This window comes from Homarus americanus, unplaced genomic scaffold, assembly GCF_018991925.1.
Source record: "Homarus americanus isolate GMGI-L3 unplaced genomic scaffold, GMGI_Hamer_2.0 scaffold46197, whole genome shotgun sequence".
Lineage (NCBI taxonomy): Eukaryota > Metazoa > Arthropoda > Malacostraca > Decapoda > Nephropidae > Homarus > Homarus americanus.
The window spans coordinates 3,497,622-3,522,087 of record NW_024723050.1 but is presented as its reverse complement, the minus strand read 5'-3'; the positions used below and the strand labels follow the sequence as shown (position 1 = coordinate 3,522,087).

The 24,466-nt window shown below is 37.1% G+C and overlaps 1 protein-coding gene across 2 annotated transcripts in view; it reads right to left on the bottom strand.

The window, feature by feature from the left end:
- Positions 1–6,437: 6,437 nt before the first annotated feature.
- LOC121863278 (flotillin-2-like) overlaps positions 6,438–24,466 on the bottom strand; it is a 55,698-nt gene continuing 37,669 nt past the window's right edge. Inside the window, exons 9-11 of one of the 2 annotated variants that reach the window (XR_006088367.1) lie at positions 21,299–21,445; positions 14,889–15,017; positions 6,438–8,365 (exon numbers count right to left, since the gene is read on the bottom strand). Coding sequence is in view for 1 of the 2 variants with exons in the window: in XM_042361858.1 (XP_042217792.1) it covers positions 14,943–15,017; positions 21,299–21,445 (222 nt within the window). In the remaining variant the exon portion in view is untranslated. The remainder of the gene's footprint in view (positions 8,366–14,888; positions 15,018–21,298; positions 21,446–24,466) is intronic. The other variant, XM_042361858.1, reaches the window with a different exon arrangement.

The following is a 24,466-nucleotide window of genomic DNA, read 5'->3' as shown; positions in this document are numbered from 1 at the left end:
CTTTGACAATCTTCGAAAGAGTTTCCCCATTATCAGCCAATCTTCTAGATAAGAAAAGGTTCTTATGCCCTCCTTTGCAAGGATCTTTCTGGGAATGTTCACCAGTTTTGTAAAGACTTTTGGCGCAATTGTCATGCCGAATGGCATCACTGTGAATTGATAACTTACATCCCCCACTGCGAATACTAGCAACTTTCTGTACCTGGGAGCAACAGGCACGTGATAATAGGCATCATCGAGATCCACTTTTGAGATCCAAGCACTGGGCGGAAGTAGATGCCTCAGATGATCGTAAGTGAGCATCTTGAAACTTGTTTTGGTAATGAACTTGTTCAGGATAGAAAGATCTAAAATCCACCTCAATTTGTCGCTGAGTAAGGGGGTTGGTTTTTTACCCCTTTTTGATAACACTAGGGGAGGGCACCTCAATCAAGTCCTTGTGAGGCCCCCTTTGATTGTCTTGTAAGCCCATATGGAAGAAGTCCATCTGTTTTCCCAACCCTCTTGTACTGCGCATATCATTGTCATTCCTAAAAACCCATTTTAATTCATATTACGCTACATAACATTCAAATCCACCGCGCTTGTAGAATCTCAGGAGAGACGTGTTTTTCCCATCCGTTTTACACTCAGGATCACTCCCATTAAGTCCCGCCTTCAAACACAGTTGTCACTACGTTTATTCCATTCTCTACTGGCAAATGCAATCTTGAATTGGTCTGTGTAAATCAACTTTAGTAATTTGCCAGACCTTTGTCAACTGAGGGTCATCCTTGAATGAGTAACAGTTAGATTGTTTGTAATTTCTGTTATTGCGTGAGTAGCGATCGCTGGCAACTCAGGGGTATATAAACCAGTGCGAGGCAGGAGGACTAAACCTCCCGTATCATCTTTCACCTTTGTTCTCAGGTATGTTCTGTGTTTATAACCATTCAGTTTGATTCAGTCTATTGTAGTGAATATCAGTGTTCATCAGTGTTCATGCTTTAACAGTGGAATTGTCATGCACCCAGTGTAAGAAGTAATGTAACGTAAATATATCTGACGTGGCGAGACTAAAGATTTGTTTGTGACCCACCATGCTTCCCCCAAAAACCTCCCGTATCATTTTTCACCTTCGTTCTCAGATTGACGGTGGGCTTAACTGAAACCCACCGGTCGCTCGGAGCCGGTGGATACCCAGCAGTGGTCAATATAGGAGTGATGGCGCTGATTCGGCATGATTAATCGGCTCCACTCTACCTCGTGGGCCGAGGACCCCAGACCCGCCTCATGTCGGAGTGTAACTGACCACAACAGCAGTTGTTAGAGGCGCCAGTGCTCTACCCTGAGACAGGCCTTGGAGTTATGGTCCACAGTGTGGTCGTATGTGTTTGTTAATAATTACCCCATGTTGGGTAGTGGACCCATGTCGGTGTTTGTATCAGTATTAGTGTATTGTGAGTAAGGACAAGGAACTGGTCCTGCTATGTAATGTAATGTGACACTAGTAAGAGTGTGCACAGTAAGAGTGTAATATCTGAGTAATTGCTATTGAGTAAATAAGAAAATAAGTAAATAAGAAATACGGAGTCTGCAATAAGCCCAGGAGTTGAGCCTGGGACTTTGATTTTATATTAATAAACTTGTTCTTTGAGTATTATAGGAGTATTCATTTCTCCCACAGTAGTTACCTTTATTTCCGTCCAAGTGACCCTGATATCAGAATTACACTACCCATGTGCCTAGACCACCGACATGCTACCAAAATGAACTGAAGTAAGTACAGTAGAATGAATAATTGAAAGAACTAAGACATGTTGTGGTTTCACCCTTCTTTCCCCTTATCGATCTGGTCAATGAAAAACCTAACCCAATGCCTAGTCCACTCTGCCCGCTACCTAACGAGTTACATACTGTCCAGAGGGGGTCTGGTGGCAGCGACCCTTAGAAATTAAGATTAGAGTTAAGTATTTCCCCTTAGAATTAGTGACCCCAGTCAGGCAGTATACTCTAGACGACCTAGCTCTCTGGCTTCATTGGGAGGGAGTGACCGCTGATGTGGAATAAGGTCTCCTTCTACTTCTGAACAAACGGCCACCTTTGCTACGTCTTGAATTGTTTCCTCCTCTAAAATTTCCTCTAGGTTGATAACTGAACCTAGCAGCTGGTCCTGTTCCCCTGTTAGACCTTCCTCTTAAATTTCCGAAAGGTCTGAGGACTCCTGGGAACAGTAATATTAATAACTTGCTCAACAGCTGATCTATGCTTAACTAATGTTTGTTCATCAAACAAAGCAGGAGAAAGAGGTGAAGAACGTAGCAATAAATAAGCACTCCCACTTGAAGCATTATTAGTGGCTTGCTTCCTTAGCTGGGATTTTAGTTTTAGGGCTTTCAACAACATTTCCAAAAATGAGTTGTACAGGGAATATGGAATCCCTTGTATAGCAGCAGCAAAACATGTGTCTTCTTCTGAACTATCCTCATAGTCCAGCACAAACTTAGTCAATAACTGACACATCATAATTGCAGACCAAATATTCACTGCCAACTTCCTAAATTTGAATTCTTCAAGCAACAGTGCAGAAGCAACTGGTTTCAAATTTATTTCATAACTTATATCAGCATATTTTGGAGACGACAAACACGGGGAAAGTTCTTTCAATATATTAGCCCAGACTTTGTAGTGCTAATTCAGAGATCATTTTGGGGCAAATATCAGGCAAAGAAAGTGTAGTATCACCTTCTAGAAACAATGAATGATGACCCACAGTTGCTTGGCCTTCCTGTCTCTTTGTAAGTGCTGAGAGATCAGGAAGTTTAGAAACATTTTCATAAAATACCTTGAATAAGGAATCCACAGACTCAGATGTGGTAGAAAACAAAGAAGACTTAGATCTTACCAATGTTACCCAAGGCCTGTTTGGATCATCCTTACACTCAGTGTTATCCATCAGCTGATTGGCAGTTGACAGCAGCCTGTTTCCACTCATAGTAACCAAGACTTTTGCCCCAGGTGGAAGTGGTTGGCAAAATGGGGACAGGATGAAGTCATTCTCAACAGGTTCTCCCTGCTCTAGAGACTGAACACTATGATTAGAGCTAACTTCCTCATCCTGATCCTGGAATCCACTAAAATCAGACTGACTAGGTAGAGGTTCTTGTAATCTTCCTACTGCCTCATTATCTAGAATATCCAATAACCTACTTGTTAGCAGAAGCAGGTTGGTCTAATTGGGGATTAAGTCTCTTACCTATGACCCATAATTCTAAACTTTCTGCCCACTTGGGATCTTTCCAGTGTTTTACATTTAGAAATTTACTCAAGGCTTTGTTCCATCTATTTTTAATTTGGATCTGCAATAATTCTTTCTTATCTCCTGCAGCTTGATTAATTTTAAAAATTTGATCGTAACAGACTGCACAATCCAATGGTGAAAACAGGTTGTCTGAGACACAGCTGCTATGAATTATGCAAGCCAAATGAGGATCTAACTTGGTAATCCAAGTGGCTCTACATCCTTGATAATTACATGTACCCGGTAGTATGGGCCCCTTGGGTCCTGGGTGAAACTACTACTACTGAATTCACATCCTCTACCGACGGACAATTCCTTGTACAGTATGTAGGTCCTCATAGCACTTAGTATTTTAACTATTACAACACAAATTAGCGTAGCCTTCTTTGTGCGTATTTACAGCTGATTCGCCAGGCAAAAAGATGATGGTAGCAATGCGAGTGATGGAGGGTGCGGGAGGGGGTTTTGAGAATTGCAATTAAATGCTAGGCAGTGACGTGTCCTCCTAATATTACGTATTAAGTAATTATTAGATATTTTAGTTGCCTGTATGTTGATCTGGTGAGTTATTGCTAGGCATTAACATACCTACAGTAGGTATAAAGCTAGACGTTGCATTCTGGATTGAACAAAAATAAAAATTCCAACCAATGGATTTTGATGGCAATTCGATGGATATTGTTAAAGCGAGTTGTTTTGATCGTATACAGTGTGATGGTCTTAATTTATAACCATCATTAAAGCGGAATATGGCATCACAGGATATCGTATCTTGAGGTTTACCAATACTGTACAAGTATACTACATTTTCCCTGGCATTCTTCTACCTAACCCTTCACTACAGGATGCCGCTTTTAATATTCATTTGGCTAACATCAGAGGATTTGATTCAGAAGAGGTAATCCTGGACAGGTATCCCTTGAGATACGAACATTCTAGGTATGAAAATTCATCTAGTGACTGCCAGAAGCCGCTCAAGTGGCTTTGTTGGTTCACTGCCAGGAGCCGCCATGATGGCTTGTGGCAGCTACCATGGTTTCGGACGCAGCCCTGCATCCTGCTGCCACTGCCTGCGTACTACTAAATCTTAACCAAACTATTTCAAAAGTTTGTTACAAGATTTAATTTCATTGTTTTATGAATTTGAAGTATACAGTAATACAGAAGATAGATTTACAATAATATATGGAAGAGTTGTGGAAATTTGAATTTTTTGATAATGATGGGACCTGTGCAGTACGATATGTTGGACTGAGAAAGGTCATGCTGCAGATCTGCATTTTTTTTAGCATTTCTGGTGACCAGAGCACCCCAGTCCAAAAAAAGTTAATTCCGACATATTGAAGTATGATTTATTGAAGTTTTACTACATGCTTCCTTAATACTTAGGCCAATACAGTACTGACAGCACGTTAAGAGTAGCACCCAACACTTCTTCCACACACAGGGTATTATGAGCTTGAGGAATCCAGAGATGCTTAGGGAGACTGCACAGTGGCCACAGGCATATCGTAATAAATCAGGTGGGCTCCTCTCCCACAACAGTAGTTCTTGAGCCTGGCATTTTCCCCAATATCAAACGTCTCTCCATGGAACCCACAGCTCACCCCATCACAGGCTCGCAACACCTATACACCTGTCTCGTATTAAAGTTCCCACATTACTGAATGTAAACAAATATGTTTACTGGCCCTACTAACCTTTGTACTAACTCAAACTATGACAAAACTTACTTACTTTTTACTTTTATCCTCTTTGCCACTGATTGGCCCGTTAGCCGCTTGGGTAGTCGACCACGTCTTTGTTATGCACTGTTGGCAAATACTGGGCATGTACCGGCTCCTGAATGTATCTGAACCTGCTCCAGTGTTGGTCAAGTCTAGTCTTGAAACCGCTCACACTCAGTGCCATCACAACACTCTCTGGCAGGTTGTTCCAAGAGTTCACAACTCTCACTCTGAAAAAGTTCATCCTCACAGTTTTCTGGACTTGTGACTTCAACTTTGAGCTGTGACCCTTCGTGGGGTGTGCATCCGCCAGCTCCAGGTATGGACACTCGATTGAGTAGTGCCCTTTGAGATGTTTATACACCTCAATTAGGTTCCCCCTTGCCTGTCTGTTGTATAAGCTAGGCAGTTGCAAGCACTCTAATCTCTCAGGGTAGCCGAGGTGACGAAGTGCAGGCAACAGTTTGGTGGCCCTCCTTTAGATATTTTCAATCAACTGACAGTCTTTAGCATATCTTGGGGACCAGAAGGGGTGACAGTACTCCAGACGGGAAAGTACCTCACTCTAGAATATCGTTACGAGGGATGGATTGTCTAGATATCTGAACGACCTTTTATAAAACCTAATATTTAGTTGCTCGATTCACCTTCTTCTCATAGTGGCCCAAGAACTTGTGTCGGAAGCAAATGAGTAATCAGCATTTTTGTTTTCTTAACCCGTTGATGTGGAGTTGTAAGACTTGGTGATATAAGTAATGGAGACCTAGAAAGGATACAAGAATCTGGTGCAGTAACAATATAATATAAGAGGGCTTATTTGTGAACATAAACAAGATGAATGAATTATGAGAATAACAATCAAGAGGATACACTTGAATAAAGAATAAATTGGAAACATAAACTGAGAAAAATAACAGAGAAGAATGAATAGGGAAAAAATAAATTAGAAGGACAAAAAGGATTTATTTGAAGAAAGTGAACTGAGATACCATGCCTTAGAAACTATCCTGAGTACAATATGTAATCATGAACTACCTTTAGTATACAGTAGCTTAAAATTTGATTGATCTGATGGTTAAATAATTTGGAATGAATAACTTCTCTCCTGAACCACAGTATATGCCCCATTACTGCTCACTCATGTGCACTGTAATGTATAAAGCTGATCACAAGAACAAGTCTTGGAGTAATCTGTTATACAATACTTATGTATGGATAAATGTTTTACATGAATAAAGAAAACTACAGTATTATTTCCTATTTTAACTATACTAATGTACTGTACTTACCCTCCTAGGTGCTTTCTTTGTGTAAAGTGTCACATCATATGAATGAGCACATAATTTACATTGAGCTGCTACTTCCCCCAAAGTCGGTGCAAAATTTTTTATCTTCTTTCATCGGCAGTGACGAGGAGTAAAACTTCTTGGTCATGATCCTGTTTAATACCATGAACATTTACACTGATAATAATGACATGTGAGAGGATACATGATTAAGTTCTTTTGAAAAACAAATAAAGAAATTTTTCATCTATTATAATATCTTTAAGCTAAGAGTTCATGCAATTAATATACAATACGGTATCATATATCATCCTACTAAACACAATATAAACCTACATCTTCATTGTTTACAAGCAATAAACCTCAGTCATAAATGAGAAGTATCAAAATTATCAATCTCTTCACATGTGTTCTGTGCAGCAGTCAAGAGTATTTTCCTCCTATAATTGCATACAAACAGTAACTACAGTACAGTACATACAATATTTTGGCCCAGATTCCAAACAACACTCATGACCAGGGAAGCATTCACAAACAAATTACCTTTGCAAGAATTTTTGTTTTCTGTTATGTAAGCATTGCCTAATACAGTATATGTGGTGCTGAAGGACTGAAAATCAATAAGCATTTATGTGAGAGCATCATTCATGTTTACACATTGCAGGCTATATGTATATTAATAATTTTTTAAACACTCGAAGTTACACAAAATATTGTTGACTGTATTGACTGTATTAAGCCCTCATTTTACTGATAAGTTACACTGGTGTTCTTTTACAGAGTATGCCAATGTCTTCTAACAAATTTAATTTATTGTCATCTATGTTTAAGGCAAATCTAGATCCCCTTTACATTTTGTGATGTGTTTAATCTTTAAGTGCACATGTTCCACCAATTGTGGGCATACGGGAATAGTACATATAAAATATATTACATTTTTAATGCACCTATGTGCTGCTTTAGAATATGGGCTATTGTTCCAGTACACATAACCAGGATTAGTGTTAACATGCAACCACAGTCCTGGCAGAGGTAGTTGCACATTCTCTCAGTTACAGAACTAGCTGACTGGCATCTAGTTATTTTTAAGCTATTTTATAAAGTTAAAAAGTAGCATTTTCTGCATTAAAGAATTTTTTGAATCCCTTTATGTGGGAAGGCACCAACGATGAGTTTGTGAAAAGTGTAGATATTCATATAAAGAAGTACTGACTCTCCTTCCACCCTAAAAGAAATAAAATTCTGAAAATACATTACAGAAATAGGATTTTAAAGATGAGGAAACATTTGGCATAAAAGTGTCATTTATACACTACAAAATTTAGAGGCTAAAGATAAAATAGAATAAATAAATACTGCTGTATGACATGACTTTTGAGCTGATGTGAATATCTGAATGTTAGATATAGGAGTCTCAGTTGAAGGTAAGTTAGTTATCTTTATTCACTTGTCCACCATAAGAGGAAGACAGCAAATGTAAGTGTGTGTCTTATTTAAGCATCATTATACAAATACAAGGTACATGGCACCATTTCAAAAGACTGGTGTACATATGAACCATAAATAGACTGTCATGTAATAACATTATTATATTGAAGCACTACACATTACAGGAATACTGGCAAGTACTCATACAATGAAACCTCCATATAAAGGACTTTTCGCTCCAAGTAATCTGTTAGATGGGAAATTTCATATCTAATGGACCCTTGATAGAACATATTTTCATCTCTATATAGTTTGTTAGATGAAGGTTTCACATTTAATGAACTCTCAATATAACGGACTTTCCTCTCCATATCTTCCGTTAAATAGAGGTTTCATTGTACTTTGGAAACAGCTACTGTATAATAGTGAATATAATGCCACACACTGGAACTTGCACAGGCACTGGTGGGATCTGTCCATAAATATATTCCATTCTTTGTAAAAGCTTGTCCTCCTCTACTAACTTGAGAAGTAAATTTTTGTCTTCTTCTTCCACTATTTCACAAAGAAAGAGTTTGCCTGTGGATGTACTCATTAATGGATTTCTTCAATGATGGGCCAAAATACCTGTAGTGCTCGTCGTCCTGGCAATAATAATAATAATAATAATAAAAAGAAAAAACACTGTAAACATAAATAAAAATATATACAGTAATATATTTGTGACAAATTGTCATTAACCAAGCTCTTTTATCAATGTTCTTATTTTATGACATTTTTTTCACTAATATAAACTTTGTACTAAAACTTGAACCTATGTTTACCCTGTAAGTAGGAAGATAAACCCCTTGCCAATTTGATCACATAGCACAGTGATCCTGAAGAAAAAAAATTATCTTACCTGTTATATCTAAGATTTATTTAAGCCTCTGTATGGATAAAACTCATGGTCACAGTGACTATGCATTATGGAAAATTTTAATTTCACTTGCCTATCAAACCATAGACAGCTTGATAAAAGGCTCAAAGGAAAGTAATTAATTAACAAACTTGAACAAATATTTGAGTTATTAACCATCTCCATAAGTGAGGCAGTCACTACCTGTCTGTAATAGGAAATGTGAATATACAGTAAATAGATTAGGGGTCATAATTTCAAGTACTGTACATATACATAAGTGGAAAGCATGGAAATAAAGTTACAAGGAAGGAGGCACAAATAAAAAGTGAAAAAACAGGAAAAGTTTATCTAAAAAATAATAGAGTAAAGTTTGATAATGTGTAGAGTGGGAAGCCACTAAATAGCCTACAGTATGAATGTAGCTACAGGAAACAACAATTAGCAGGAGAAAAAGACAAAGCCTTTACTTCTCCCATAATACACTAATACTTTTCTTCTTCTTTTTTAGGGGGGGGAGGGAGAGGTTTAAGCCAACCAATCTTCTATTGTGAACCAACATGATAAAAAGCAGTCTACTACCTTGAACTACACACTTACAAAAGATAAATAAATATAAAATACCAAGTTTAGCTGTGTTTCAAAATGGTAAAATAATGCATTTATCTATTTAGGGTAAACATTATAATGTATTCTGGTGCACTGTATAACTGTTATGCAAGTAAATAGTTAAAGAAAAAACTTTTGCTCTGTATAACCTGAACAAAGTAAATAAAATATTGTATCCTATGGATTGTGTAATCATCAGTCTTGTACAAACAAAAGATATGCACAAATCTTGTGCATACAAACTGTTACAGTATATAATGAGAAAAAACTGAAACTACTTCTACTTCAAGTATATTGTCTGGGTAACAATAACCTGAAGCCACTTGGCAGGCCAACATTGGAATTATTTCCAAAGTATGATATGAGAGCTTCAATGCTAGTTTATTTAAGGGCTTAAGTGAATATTTGTGTACCATTAGCTGATCCTGTACAAAAAAAAAAATCCAAACCACTTAAGTTACTCACAAGATATATACAGTACTAGTACCAAAATTGTTAAGTGACTGGAAAAAAAAAAGGCTAATTTTTGACAAATTTTTACTACTGTATCCTGAAGCAATTCCAAATAGTTTTTATATTACTGTAGTCCCAAACCAGAATAGGCACTGTACATTATTTACAGTATATAATTAGATAATTTAAATCCCATCCATGGTATATTTATTAATATTATAGAGTCCAAGTACCCTGTACAGTACTTGTATCCTCTGTACTGACTGAAATATTGTCACCAAATGATACATAAATATGCAATACTGCCACTGAATTATACAAATATATTTTACTATAAATACTACTAAATCTATGAACAATTAAAAGCTGAACCCCAAGAATAAAGAATGCACAGAAACTGGAAAAGTATAACATCAAGGTTAATTATGATAAATCTCTCCATTTTTCATTGTAGGAAATTCATTTTATGGGTACGACTTCCATCTACACAGAGTTCTGTCAACTTTTGGCAAGATGTATTTTATGAACCTGTCCATGATGTACCCCACCATCATCCTAAACATAAAACTGACATATGCAAGGCAATAACAAAAATCTAGTAATACAGTAATATATTAATATTCTAGCCATTATACACTGTGTACAAGTATATAAAAAGCACACTACAGTTGGCAGTGAGAGCCAAGTATCATCTTGGCTAAACAAATGTGTAGTACATGAGTGGTGGGTGACAGATTGAATCAGGTGGTGCAGCACCATGAGGATGATGTACTTGCACCATTATAGCAAGTACTTGTCAGTGATTAATCAACTGCTTCTTGGAATGTACAATTTATTGAAAAAGGCTGGTTTGCTATTTTTTTGTTTTTACTGAAGTAAGTAATCAAGTGATCAATCATCTGCTAATATTATCACACTAGCTAGTGATTGAACAAACTGCTTTTTCATAATACAGTTCAAGTACAAAGGTACAGTGTGTCTTTCTTTAATGAAGTCCTGTACTGACGAGAGCAATCTTCTGCGAGTAAAGAAACACTCACCAGGGACTACCCAAGATACTTTTCAAAATATAACTGAAATGGTACTGTACTGGCTGTGATTCACTGGATTTTTACATAGATGAAGCACCATCATGAGGAATTGTGTCTAGTAGCAAGAGGATCTCTAACCCCTTTCTATAACTTTCAGTCACTTCTTACAACAATAAGGAAAGAGATGGGATCTTATCTTTGTATCCAAATCCCCATAAGGAAGTGAAGCAGTCAGAATGATCAATCACTTGCTAGTTCTATAAACTTAATTTAATAATGATGAAGACCATCACATGATGGAGAAGCCACTTCTTCGAAGTTCCTTCTTCAATACACCCTACATGATTGTATTATTCTCTCTTATTTTACTTGATGATTACAATAAGAATTAGAGAACAATATTTTAAGAGTAAATTTATCTATAGAGTACCTGTACCTCTAATGAGCTACAAAATTAGGTTAACTGATAATAGTAACTGCATTGAGCTAAATTTACCTCTAGCTATTTATACTATATAGCTGAAGTACCCTAAAATTTTCTTCTGAGTTTAGAAGACATTTTTTTATATCACAAATCAGTTTAATGAGAACAGTTTTTGAGTTCATAGAAACAAATTCCAAAATTTTTACCATTAAATATGATACTTTGCCTGAAGTACAAAGGCATTAGAATGAGAAAGGTAAAATTGCTATGTACAGTACACTGATAAAGTCTCTAAGTCCCAGGAAAAAGTTAACACTCAGTGCAGGTGGTAATTAATGCCTCTTCAGGAATTTAGATAAATTCTGTCGGCAACAAAAATTCAAATTTCCGATCTTTATCTCATCTCAAGAATGACAGGAAAACTTAGTATTTGAACTACTAAAAAATACCTAAACATTGAGCTTGTAACCCTTATTGAAGGATGCATACAATGATCCCTTATGTAAAATCACCATAGATATGGAAAACAAAAATATTGGCACCTAAAAATTGCAATTCCCATTAGAGAAAACCAAAATAAGGTGTCACCATCAAAGAGGCATTATGAAAAATAAAAGAGAGAGAAAGAGAGAGGTCTAAATTGTTCATAACATCTGTAAAGCACATGACAAGTTTTCTAAGCTAAGACAAAAAATATTTATGAAATAGTCTTAAATTTATAAATCTTCTGCAAGAAATGAGGTATAAAGTAAATATATTGCTCAATTTTTAAGACATTATATAAAATGACCTTGAAAATGATGTAAGCTATAAAATGCTTCATCTCTCAATGTTTCTAGATAAAATTCAAAACTTTAAAATTGTAAATTGAACAGCTACAAAAAAGTCCATCCTAGGCCAGAGAGCTCAATAACTTTCAGAAGTGAACTATTATTGTGTATAAAACCCAAATAAACTTCTAAAAATTATCTAAGCTAATGGATAATAATATACAGTGGTCCCTCGGTTAACGAACACAATTCGTTCCAGAAGGTCGTTCGTTAACCGAAAATTTCGTTAACCGAAACCATTGTTTCAATGGGATTTTGGGTAATTGGTTCCAGCTCACCGAAAATTACATACAGTAAAGTACAGTAAAGTACACTTATTTTGAGGTGTGTATGTAAAAGGCTCCTGGTTGATGATGATGATGATGGGAATTAGAAGTGGGGGTGGAGGAGAAGGGAGAAGAGAAGGAAGTGGGGGTGGAAGAGAAATCACCCCATGCTTCACGCCGTCATTTCACCCATAAAATTTTAAGTTCACTAGGTGTAATTCAAGTTTATTTTCTTTAAATCAACACTGCACTGCACTATATATTGTCAATATGTAAGATAATTTTCAGAATGACCAATAATTGTACTGTATAAACGTAAAAATAGTTTATGTTCAAGAGAGCCACAAGCAAAATGTGGCCAGAGATACAAACTGATGCCTTGGTGGGTGAGTCAAGTGGCTGATTGGCGCACCAAAAACTAGTTTCTTGTACTCAAATTATGTTAAATAAGTGTTCAAATGACTAAAAAATTTAATATAAATCTTTGAAAATTATTGAATAGTACAACCTTCTTGATATTTACTCAAATGGGAACGAATTTAAGCCCTAGAACTGATTACTGTATTGGCGGACTAATATTCCAGCTGGTGAGCAAGCGAAAACATGTTGACATGATTTCATAAGAATTTCGTTAACCAAATTTCTGTTCGTTAACCGAATTGAAGATTCTTATGGAAGGTAATTCGTTAACCGAAATTTCGTTAACCGAGGCGTTCGTTAATCGAGGGATCACTGCACCTGTATAATGAGGTGTACACAAATTATAAAAGTTGAACTTCCTTGAAATGTTTATTTTCCTTAAAGGGGATTACATACCTAAAGAGCTCTTATAAAAATACTGAGAGAAAATCATCTGACTTTTACTAATGAGCAGCCCACATTAATACATTAAGTCCTCGCTTAACGTTGTTCCCGATAACGTTGTTTCGTTATAATGTCGCTTTTCTTTAGATACCCATGATTCAGATAACGTCCCGCCGAATCAGTACAATGTCGTCATGGACTACTTTGCACGGCACAACTCATCTTGATGCGCTACGCTCTCACCCGTGGAGCGGCATGGCGTCCCCAAGCATTCCCAGTCTTTGTTAGGCTACCACAGCGTTCGTGAGTGTTTAAGTGTTTTTGCTCTTAAAACTGTACTCTAACCATTCGAAAAGGCTTCCAAGCACCCATCAATTTACTTTATTTTCATCCTCTTCACCAGTGATCAGTTTGTTAGCCGCTTGGGCGATCGGTCACGTCTCTGATTACTTTTCCTTTTCTTTTATCCTCCTCACTGTTGGCAAGTACTGGGCATGCACCGACTCCTGAACGTACCTGAACCCGCTCCAGTGTTGGTCAAGTCCTGTTTTGAAATAGCTCACACTCAGTGCTATCACAATACTTTCTGGTAGATTGTTCCAAGAGTTCACAACCCTCACTCCAAAAAAGTTGCCCTCACAGTTTTCTGGACTTGTGGCTTCTTCAATCTTGAGGTGTGACCCCTTGTGGGGCGAGCGTCCGCCAGCTCCAAGTAAGGACACTCGACTGAGTAGTGCCCCCTGAGATGCTTATATATCTCAATTAGGTCACCCCTTGCCCATCTGTAGTATAAGCTAGGCAAGTTCAGGCGCTCCAATCTCTCAGGGTAGCTGAAGTGCCGAAGTGCAGGCACCAGTCTGGTGGCCCTCCTTTGAACATTTTCAACCAACTGACAGTCCCTAGCATAACTCCGGGGACCAGACGGGGTGACAGTACTCCAGATGGGGTAGCACTTCACTCTTGAAGATCGTTACAAGGAACGGACCGTCTAGATATCTGAACGACCTTCTTATAAGACCCAATAATTTATTTGCCTGATTTACCTTCTTCTCACAATGGCCCGAGAACTTCAGCTCATTGTCAACATACACACCTAGGTCCTTCTCACATTCAGTCTCAAATAGTGCAGTTTCTTCATCCCGTTGGGATGCTAGTGTTGTGAAGAAGCAATGTAAGACCATTAGCCTTGCTACGAAAATGGAGGTTTTAAACAGTTTTGAGAAAGGTGAGAAGGAGCCACCTGCCGGGTCTCAGTGACTTGCCTCCCTCCTCCTCCTCCTCTCCCACCCTCCTCCTCCGCTCCACTACCCACCAAACACCTCCATCCATCAGTGAGTACAATACAAAATGATTGTTTGTTTATATATATATATATATATATATATATATATATATATATATATATATATATATATATATATATATATATATATATATATATATATATATATATATATATATATATATATATATATATACCATTGAATTTCTGTATATGTAATGCATTTTATGGGGCAAAGGGAGGCTGGGGAACATAACTCCCATATTTTATCAATATCTTATGGGGAAAATTTATTCCGTTAACGTTGTTTCCGTTAACGTCGTGGTTTTCAAGAACGGAACCACGACGTTAAACGAGGACTTACTGTAGTAAGAGACATATCTTGACATGCCTGCAATCAAGTGGCCTATTTAATAATGCACAAGTATTTTTTACTATTAACACAAATTTGTTAAATTTTGTGTGTGTTTTGGGGAACAGCATCTGATCACCATTATGACATACAGTATTTTGAATAAACATTAAAATATGAGAATAAAATATTATCTCCATAAAAGTCTCTGCTAACACCTTGCCTCTCATCTTCTCATTGCTATCACTGAGTTTATGTGTCAGGTGAGGTTGTTACACGGCAGTGGGTGCAACTCGTGGTGGGGCAGTTGATGGTGTGACCATAGCTCCTGGAACTGATGCTAGCACCTAGGAACAAAAATTCACCAATGTTAAATTTATTCAGTGTTATAAAATAACATTATACAGTACTGTATACTGTAACTATATACTGTACACTTTTCATTGCAGCTTGTACATGTATAAATCCCCTCAAAAACATAATCAACCATATAGTGAAACTTAACTGTTAATGTTATACAATAAATATGTATTGGAAAGCAGTTAGGTTGTAGTACAAAAGCATAATTTTTATTACCTGTGAAAATGCAGGGTTTTTCTAAATGTCTGAAGTACAGTATACTACAACAAAACACAAAAACTGTGTATGGTACATATAACAAGTAACTTATTTACTCTTTTAAACATAACAGTAAAAAAAAAAAATCTCTCTCTCTCTCTCTCTCTCTCTCTCTCTCTCCAACTCTCTCTCTCTCTCCAACTCTCTCTCTCTCCAACTCACTCTCTCTCTCTCCAGCACCTACAACCACCTTCTGCCTACCATTATCAACAACCAACAACCATTATCTCATCTAATACCGGTATCTACAATCACTGTCTCCTCCAACACTGACAACCACTGTGTTTCCTCCAACACCGACAACCACTGTCTCCTCCCTACAGTCCAGTGTAATTAGACATTGTATGGTGTCCCTCAACAGCTTAAACAAATGCCATAACTATAGTGCTTTTTTTCCCAGCTGAGAAGAGATGCCCCGCCCCCTCCTCAGGAGTTGCAGCTGATTGGCTGTTGCAAATCTGTCCAATTTCGTCCTGAAGTAATGATGTACGTGTATGGCTGAGTGAGTTTATTCATAATCATTGGGATGACCGTTTCTGATGAGAAAAATATTTAGCTAAATTATATAAAGATACATAGTCATTATTTCAAACATGAGCACATAAGAAGTTTTTCAGAAATCTTATACAGTAATACCCCGGTTTACGTGGTTCTTGTTTACGCGTTTCCACATTTACGCGATACCCCGCCAGAATCGGAATGCCCAATTTACGTGGTGCATCTATTCATATACGCGGGAAGCAGCGCGGGCAGGTGCGCACAAGGTCGCCCATTCATCAAAACATTACCGAGTTCTTCACCCGCCACCCACCACAGCCGGCCCAAGTCAGTGATAGTGAGGATATGGACTTATATGGACTTTGAGGGGTTTGACAAAGAGGCCCTGCAAGCCTCTGTGGTGGAAGGTGATACAAGTGATACGGGTGAGGGCCAATAATCTGCCCTCTGCCTCGGAACCAACCCCCTATCCCCGTGTGCCCAGCCATCTTTTCTACTAATGTAAGTGCTAAAAAACCTAATATTATTACTATTTCTCTTAATTATTAATTGTGTGTGCATACCATCATAAAATTATGATGTTATTTTTACTACAACGTAGGTAATGTGTCTGAAAAAGTGGAGTTTGGGAGTCGACCCAGTCTCTATTTCAATTAATCCCATATGTTCTGTAATTCCATTTACACGTTTCTCGTTTTACGCGGTACTCCGCAGGTTCAATTGACCGCGTAAATTGGGGTATTACTGTACATGAATTAGCTGTTAAACTCTAGCAGCAAATTCACACTTCCGGAGGATGCATTTAAAATAAGTGATATCTCCGTTATCCGGAACAATTGGTGCAGAGCACTTCCGGGAATGAGAGATTTCCGGGTAACGGGACGGTAACGGGACGACTCTCTCAAAGCCGGTAAAAAATACCTCATCCCGGAATTTTCCGGTAAACAAAAAAATTTTCTCGGAAGTTAAAAAAATTGTCCTTTACATCATCTCTCGAACCTGGAAAAAACCCTCATCCCTGGAATTTTCTGGGTACCGGGATTTTTTTTTTCCGGAAAATGTGCCCCTCTGAAAATCATTCCCAAAGCCGGAATTTTCGATTTTCCAAGAAAATTTAAATTCCAGCTATTGGAGAGTTCTGGGTCTGAGGGATTCCAGCTAACGGAGATATTACTATTTTTACCCACAATAAGGCATACTAAGACATATTACATAACAGTAATACTACATTATGCAAAAACTAACAGTTGGAAAGATCAGTCACATTGAAATATTAAACAGCCTTCAGCAGAAGCGGGAAATATGACTGAACAACTTCATATTTCCCACCTCTGCTGACAGCTCGAGCGACCAAGCTCCCCAGTCTGTCACACTCATCCACCAACTTTCAGGAGCCGTGTAATATTTCAATGTGATTATGATCTTTTAAAATGTTAGTTTTTGCATAACAAAGAATTACTGATATGCAATTTGTCTTAGTATGCCTTATTGTTGGTAAAAATAAGTATACACTATATTAAATGCGTCCTCCGAAAGTGTGAATTTGCTGCAAGAGTTTAACAGTTAATTCATGAATAAGATTTCTGATAAATTTCCAACGTGCTCATGTATGAAATAATGACTATGTATCTTTATACAATTCAGCTAAATATCTTTCTCATCAGAAACGATTATGAATAAACTCATTTAGAAATACAATACATGTACATCATTACTTCCGGACGAAAGCGGATAGATTTGCAACAGCCAATCAGCTGTAACTCTTGAGGAGGGGGTGGGGCATCTCTTCTCAGCTGGGAAAAAATGTACTAAAGTAAGATATTTTCTTGATTGTTCTTCACATTCCATTATTTCCTCCCCTTCACATCATCTTCAAGATTTGTCTTCCCTCTTAAAAAAAGAAGTCATTCCTCATTAGGGTAATAAACTCTTTACTTCCTCACTGCCTTCTGAATAAATAAACAAAAAACATCCATTTCAATATAGTACCACCCACTAAATTAGAAGTGTTCCAATAAAACATATATAAGCAAGCTTCATATACAGTACTGACAAGCAGTTCACTTTGCCATTGTACAGCATAGACAAAAATCACTCCCATGTTGTCAATTTGCTCTGTAGGCCACCAAACTCTATATCATCTTCTCATCTATTCAAATTCTACGTACATTCCTGTTTTTAGTCATACAAAAAACTTTGATTTTTTACCGAAATTCAGTAAGGATGCCATCAGTAATTTAAAGCAACATTTCCAACTTTCACTCTCTTCCAATCCTTCAATGTCAATTCCTTCATTAGAACATTGAGGTGAACTTCCCACATCATAAAAAAATCAACAAGGCTAATGGCACTCTTGAACCTCAACTTTATATTCTTAAACCAATAATTTAAGCTTCTGCAATTCCTGACACAAGACATGTAGTCCTTCACCTTACAGTAAGTTGTCTTATTTCATACCTCAACAAATCACATATGATCAAGACATACAACGAGACAAGATAAGGTGCGAGTTTACCAAGTCCAGTAGTGCACACAAAAAAGTTAAGCATAGACTTAAGCCAAGCAATCAATAAAAATAATGAAGATTCTGATTATCAAAACTGTCATATGGAATTAGAAAGACAAAATGTCACAGAGATATTCATGCAGAGTAGAAGTATTAGGTAACATCCTCTTGTACAAACAGATCAAAACAGCACACTCGTATGCCATCTCTAAGGGTTGTCACTTCTTTAATGAGACCAACTCTCCAAACCACCTCATCAGTTGATAAAAATTTCCTAATTTTTTTTTCATGGAAGTTCCAGATGTCTCTTACAAGAAATGAAATGATGTGTAATACTCATTTAGTATGATGTAATTGTAAATACAGTCATGCGCCGGTTAACGTCCAACCGAACAACGTCCGATCCCATATATGTCAGTGCCCCCCCCCAAAAAAAAACTTCCGTGACGCCTGCTGGACCACCACTCCACGACCCCCTGACGGAGACACGATGATCCTCCCCATACTGGCCAGATATTATGTGTTAAAGGAATATCCTTCCTTAGGCTTTAGTAAGCATTTGCCTCCAAGTGTAATATTAACCTACATCTATTGAGGATAAAATCTTTCACCTACAAATAGACAATAACACATTTGCTGTAATTAGACATATCTAGTTGCCTCAACAATTGCAACCCCAATTGCAATTGGGGTTGCAATTTCAAATTCTGTGTCATTACTAAGGAATAACGAAGTCTCTGGTGCACTCTAAGATTAAGAGAGAAAACGGAGGACTCAGGCGTCCTGAAGCGAGAGAAAACAGACTCCTATGATGGGGGACACAAGCACTCACACTGACAGACTTGACACTCACTTACTTGACAACTTTTACCAACCATTAGTTGTGTACGTTATCTAGTGAATTTAGTCAATACTGTACAGTACAAGTACACTGCAATACAGTGGTCCCTCGGTTAACAATGGACCTAAGTGCAAACCTGTACTGTACATTTACTAAATGATTACGGTACTAAAATTGTTATGTCTATTGCAAATATAGATTGTTTATACAGGTATTCAAATAAATCACTATCTTACAAGAATCCCAGCAATGTAAGTTATATTCACCCAGGTTGTTTGGGTGGCAAATTATGAGAAGAGCTTAGTCACTCTTAAGTAATGATAAATAAACACGCAGGCCTTCAGCGCCAACTGTCAAATCATATCGCCTCACCTCCCACCTCCCCCCACACTCCCTCGCATGGGGGGTTTGAGGCCTTAAATTTTTCATATAATATCTCAGACTATAGAAGAATATAATTTGCATTGTTGAAATCCTTACAAGACAGCGATTAATTTGAATATAAACGTCATATATTTTGCTCAAAAGATAAAAATTGTAGTACATTAGTGTACATTTTATTATATAAAGTTTTTCAACTGTATTTTTGGGTAGATTTACATAAATTTCTTCATTTATTTTCATCCATTTACATGCACACACCATACTAAAAGAAACGTAAAAGAAATAAATGACCTTAGTGCAAAGCTGGAGTGTACACGTACTAATTTGATTACGGTACTAAAATTGTTATGTCTAGTGCAAATTATAGCATGTTTATATTCAAATTAATCACTATCTTACAAGAATCCCAGCAATGTAAATTATATTCACCCAGGTCATTTCACTGGCTTTTTATAAGAGAAGCTTAGTCACTTAAGAACTGATAAATAAACACACGTTAGACCTTGGGCTGGTGCCAACTGTTAAATGTGCTACCTCACCTCCCGCTCCCCTCCCCCCACACCCCCTCGCTCGCTCCCTCCCTCCCTCCCTCCCTCTCCCCCATTTGCCCAGAGGTGCTGGAATCCTTGTAAAACAGTGAATAATTTCAATATAAATGTCATGTATTTTGCACAAGAGATAAAAATTAATCACCTGTATCACATTACAGTAGTGATTTAAGAGTAAAAGTGTATATGTACGTATATAGTATTCCACATACACGTAAGTATAAATTTATACGTATTTATACGCAAGTATAAATACAAAGTTTATGTGATGATCGGACAACGTCCATTTCGGTTAACGTCACGTTTCCAAGAACGTATCTAGGACGTTAACCGGCGCATGACTGTACTGTACTTATGCAAGATCAAGTAATTGACTAAATACAATAAAGTAAAAATTCTCTTAACTGAAGTACGTATAACTCTTCGGCTTAAGAAACAAAACACATGACTAAGAATTATTACATCTGGAGGAGTGATTACACCAACAACCAGATCATTGTCAGCACAAGGATACACACCATGACTGCATCTTACACACTCACAGCACAGTTTGTTAAGTCTTTAACCCTTTCACTGTGACCTCATTAATTAATCAAGATATCCTGTGTGTGGACATTTCAACTTGGTTGAAAAATAATTGCATATAATACAGTCGCATTTTTGCTCGTCAGGAGCGAGCGCCAATTTTAAACCACATGATTATATACGATACAGCTACAGTGATCATAAAAAATGTTACTGTATCATATACAATACAGACGCAGCAAAAGGGTTAATGTGAAGGTCCCATAGTTCACAGCCATGTAGGAAAAGGCTCTTGACCATTTACACCCTGGAACAGGTGTCCAGGCGATAAGATTTTGTATTATAATATTTCTATCTCCTAAATCTCTAATTGCCTTAGAAAACTTTAAAATATGGTCTACAATTAACAAAATGTAGCCAAAATACAGGTGAGTACTTCACTGGGATAGGCTTACCTAAAAATTCTTTATAAATGTGCCCACAGTGATTACTAGAGGGGAAGAAGACAAAGAGTGCACACAGGATAGTCCATACACAATATTTTTTTACTAAACATCTATTTACAAGACTTTCTATGTTTACTTTAATTCATATTAATTTCACCACTACACTGTATAGCTATGATTTGTAAAAGTTTGCATTTGTAAGGATACATAAAAAATTACATTTTGCAACCAATTACGAAGTTCACCTCTTCGAAGGCAATACCTTGGAGATGTCAACACCGGTGAGGGCGTGGATGGAAGGAGGAAGCTCACCACACATCTTGGTGATGGCATTAGTCATGGTGTCACCTCCACCAACCATCACAATTTCGTCTGTCTTAGCCAGTGGAGCAGCAATTTCAGCAGCAATCTGTCGATGGATAAATACAAGTCTCAGAATTTCTCTCTTATGACTTAATTAAACTTACAGTACACAGAGAACTGCAGATTACAGCTGACACTACTACATGAGAGAAGCATACTGTAACAGAACAAGAGAAAGAAATACTATTCTAAGTAGATAATAACAAATATAATTCACATTCAGCAAAGAATAAATTTAATGTTGCAAAATATATAAAAGACTACACTCTATCAGTAGCAAAAAGAACATGAATGGCAACATAGTCATTATTCCTCACTTTAGTAAATAAAGCTATCAAACAGGGAGGTACTACCGCCTGGGAAGATATTGGAAGCATAATGTGTGGTCTAATGGTAGACCCGTCTGCCATATGGCACCACGAAAATTGTGACCAAATCCCAGGCTGTTGATCTGACTTTCTGCCTCATTTACAAACAATTGCAGGGTCTCAATTGTTTGTCTTATTTTTACAACACAACATACATATATCGTTTTTCACTCATGATTTGTTTTCTATTTTTGTATATATTTATAGTTCTTTATTATTAGTACAGAATAGTATTATTTCATTATTTTTCTTTTTTATAAGTTGTTTTTATTATTATTATTATATCCCCCCCCCTCCCCCAGGCCTTGATGTGGGCCAGTGACCTATGCCTGGGTAGGCCAATCCCCATAAAATAAATAAATAAAATAAATACAGTAAATAAATACTGTACAGTGTACAACTGGATTACAAGATACTGGTCAGTCAATGCCACTAAAGTCTATAAACGTTTTGCCAAGGGATAAGCTTGAACTATAACAGATATTTACAGTATCTGTAGTTACAAAAAACAACTTTTCAATCATCTTAATATGACTGTCAACATGACTACACTGGTACAGTGACCCCTCGTTTAACGAACACCTCGGTTAACATAATTTCGATTAACGAACTGCCTTCCATAAGGACCTTCAATTCGGTTAACGAAAAAAAATTCGGTTAACGAAGTTCTTACGAACCGACCTCAACATGTTTTCGCTTGCACTGACCGGGCAACCAGCTTTAGTATCAGTCCACCAATACATTAATTGGTTCTAGGGCTTAAATTCCTTACTATTTTAGTAAATATCAAGAAGTTTATACTATTCAATAATTTTAACAATTATTGAACATAATTGAAGGTAAAGTGACTAGTTTAATGCGCGGCATCCAGCCTCTTAACACAGCAAACAGGAGTTAGTCTCTCTCTGTTTTCACTGGAGGTAACATCTTGCTGGAGACTCTCTTCAACTAAACGCTTTTTTTCTGTGTTTCCAAGCAAATTATTGGTCATTTTGAAATATATTTTACATATTGACAATATATAATGCAGTGCAGTGTTGATTTAAAGAAAATAATCTTGAATTACACCAAGAGAGCTAAAATTTTATGGGTGAAATGGTGCCATGGGGTGACTTCTCTTCCACCCCAATGCCTTCTCTTCTTCCTTCTCCTCCACCCCCATTCTAAATCCCATCATCATCATCATCATCCAGGAGCCTTCTACATACACACCTCAAAGTAAGTGAACTTTTCTATCATTTTTGTTGAATTTAGGAAATTTTCGGTGAGCTGGAACCAATTACCCAAAAACCCATTGAAACAATGGTTTCGGTTAACGAACTTTTCGGTTAACGAACAACCTGCTGGAACGGATTGAGTTCGTTAATGGAGGGGTCACTGTATTTCCATTCATAAAATAATTTTCAGCAATAAATGTCTGATCAAAGTCAAATTTTTTCAGTGTTAATTGTCCTGTAAAAAAAGAAAATATAAACCAGATATGAACATACAGTACTGTAGGTATTTTCTGTGACAAGCAACTTACAAGACATACAATCACCAAACACCTCCAGTCTTTATTTATGCCATGCCGCTGGTGCAGCTCATGATGGTGTCATGTGCTGCCCCATGTTCAGCTCCAAATTCACTACTGTACTGTACTTAAGGTAAATCTATACCTCCAATGTGAGATTATATTGTACAATATTGTAAACAAATTATTCAATCGTTAAAAACAAATGCTTCACTTTGATTGGGCCAAAAGAGCCTATGCTGATTCATGTCCTTCAAGTTGTAATACTGAAGGGCCAAGCTACAGGTGTACATGGGAATCAATGAGACCTAAATACAAAGAAGCATAAGACAGTCATGGATCATGCTACATGTACTGTATTAGTAACACAATAAGGTAGAATCCATAACAACAAAGAAGGTTAAACTTGTACAATGATCAGTAAAAGTAATTTACAATAAATATTGTCACCAAAAGCAACATTATTTATGGAACAAACCAAAACCGAGTTAAAAATATACCTTAGTGTAACAGTAACATTTACCCTTCTTAATCTGTAAATAGGGAACTCATGAGGAGGGTGTTGACAGTTCAGTTTAGTGGAAGGAACTTATGAGGACTGGAACATTATCCAACATGGTTGATGTCAGACATACCGTATATCTCGGCTTATAAGACGAAATTTGAACATTAAAAAAATCTGCCCAAAGTTAGGGGGTCGTCTTAAGCAACAAATTTAAAATTCTTACATCTTAAATACTGTGGTTTACTGTGTCAAGAGTGGTGATGGAAGCATCGTAAGCCACTCACAAAGTCCTACCAGTAATTATTTTATACTGAAACTTACGTTTGGCAAGCTGGATTCAAATTAAGATTACCGGTATATTAAAATAATAAAAATGTATTATAAACCTCTCTAACATACCCTGTAATAAACACAGCTGCTATCATCACACAGCTCCCCCCCCCCCAATTTGCCAGTGAGGAGACAAGAAAGGGAAAGTGACCGCGAGATTGGGCTATTTTTAGCCGTTGAGGTGATCAGTAATGCATACCGGGTATCGGTATATTTACTGATAATAATATTTATCTCCTATAAATAATTGATTTAAAATTTATTTTTTTACAAAGAATATTCAGTAAATGAGTGCATTAATTCTTGAAACTATCGACAGTTAATTACAGACGCTTAAGTGACGTCACTAGT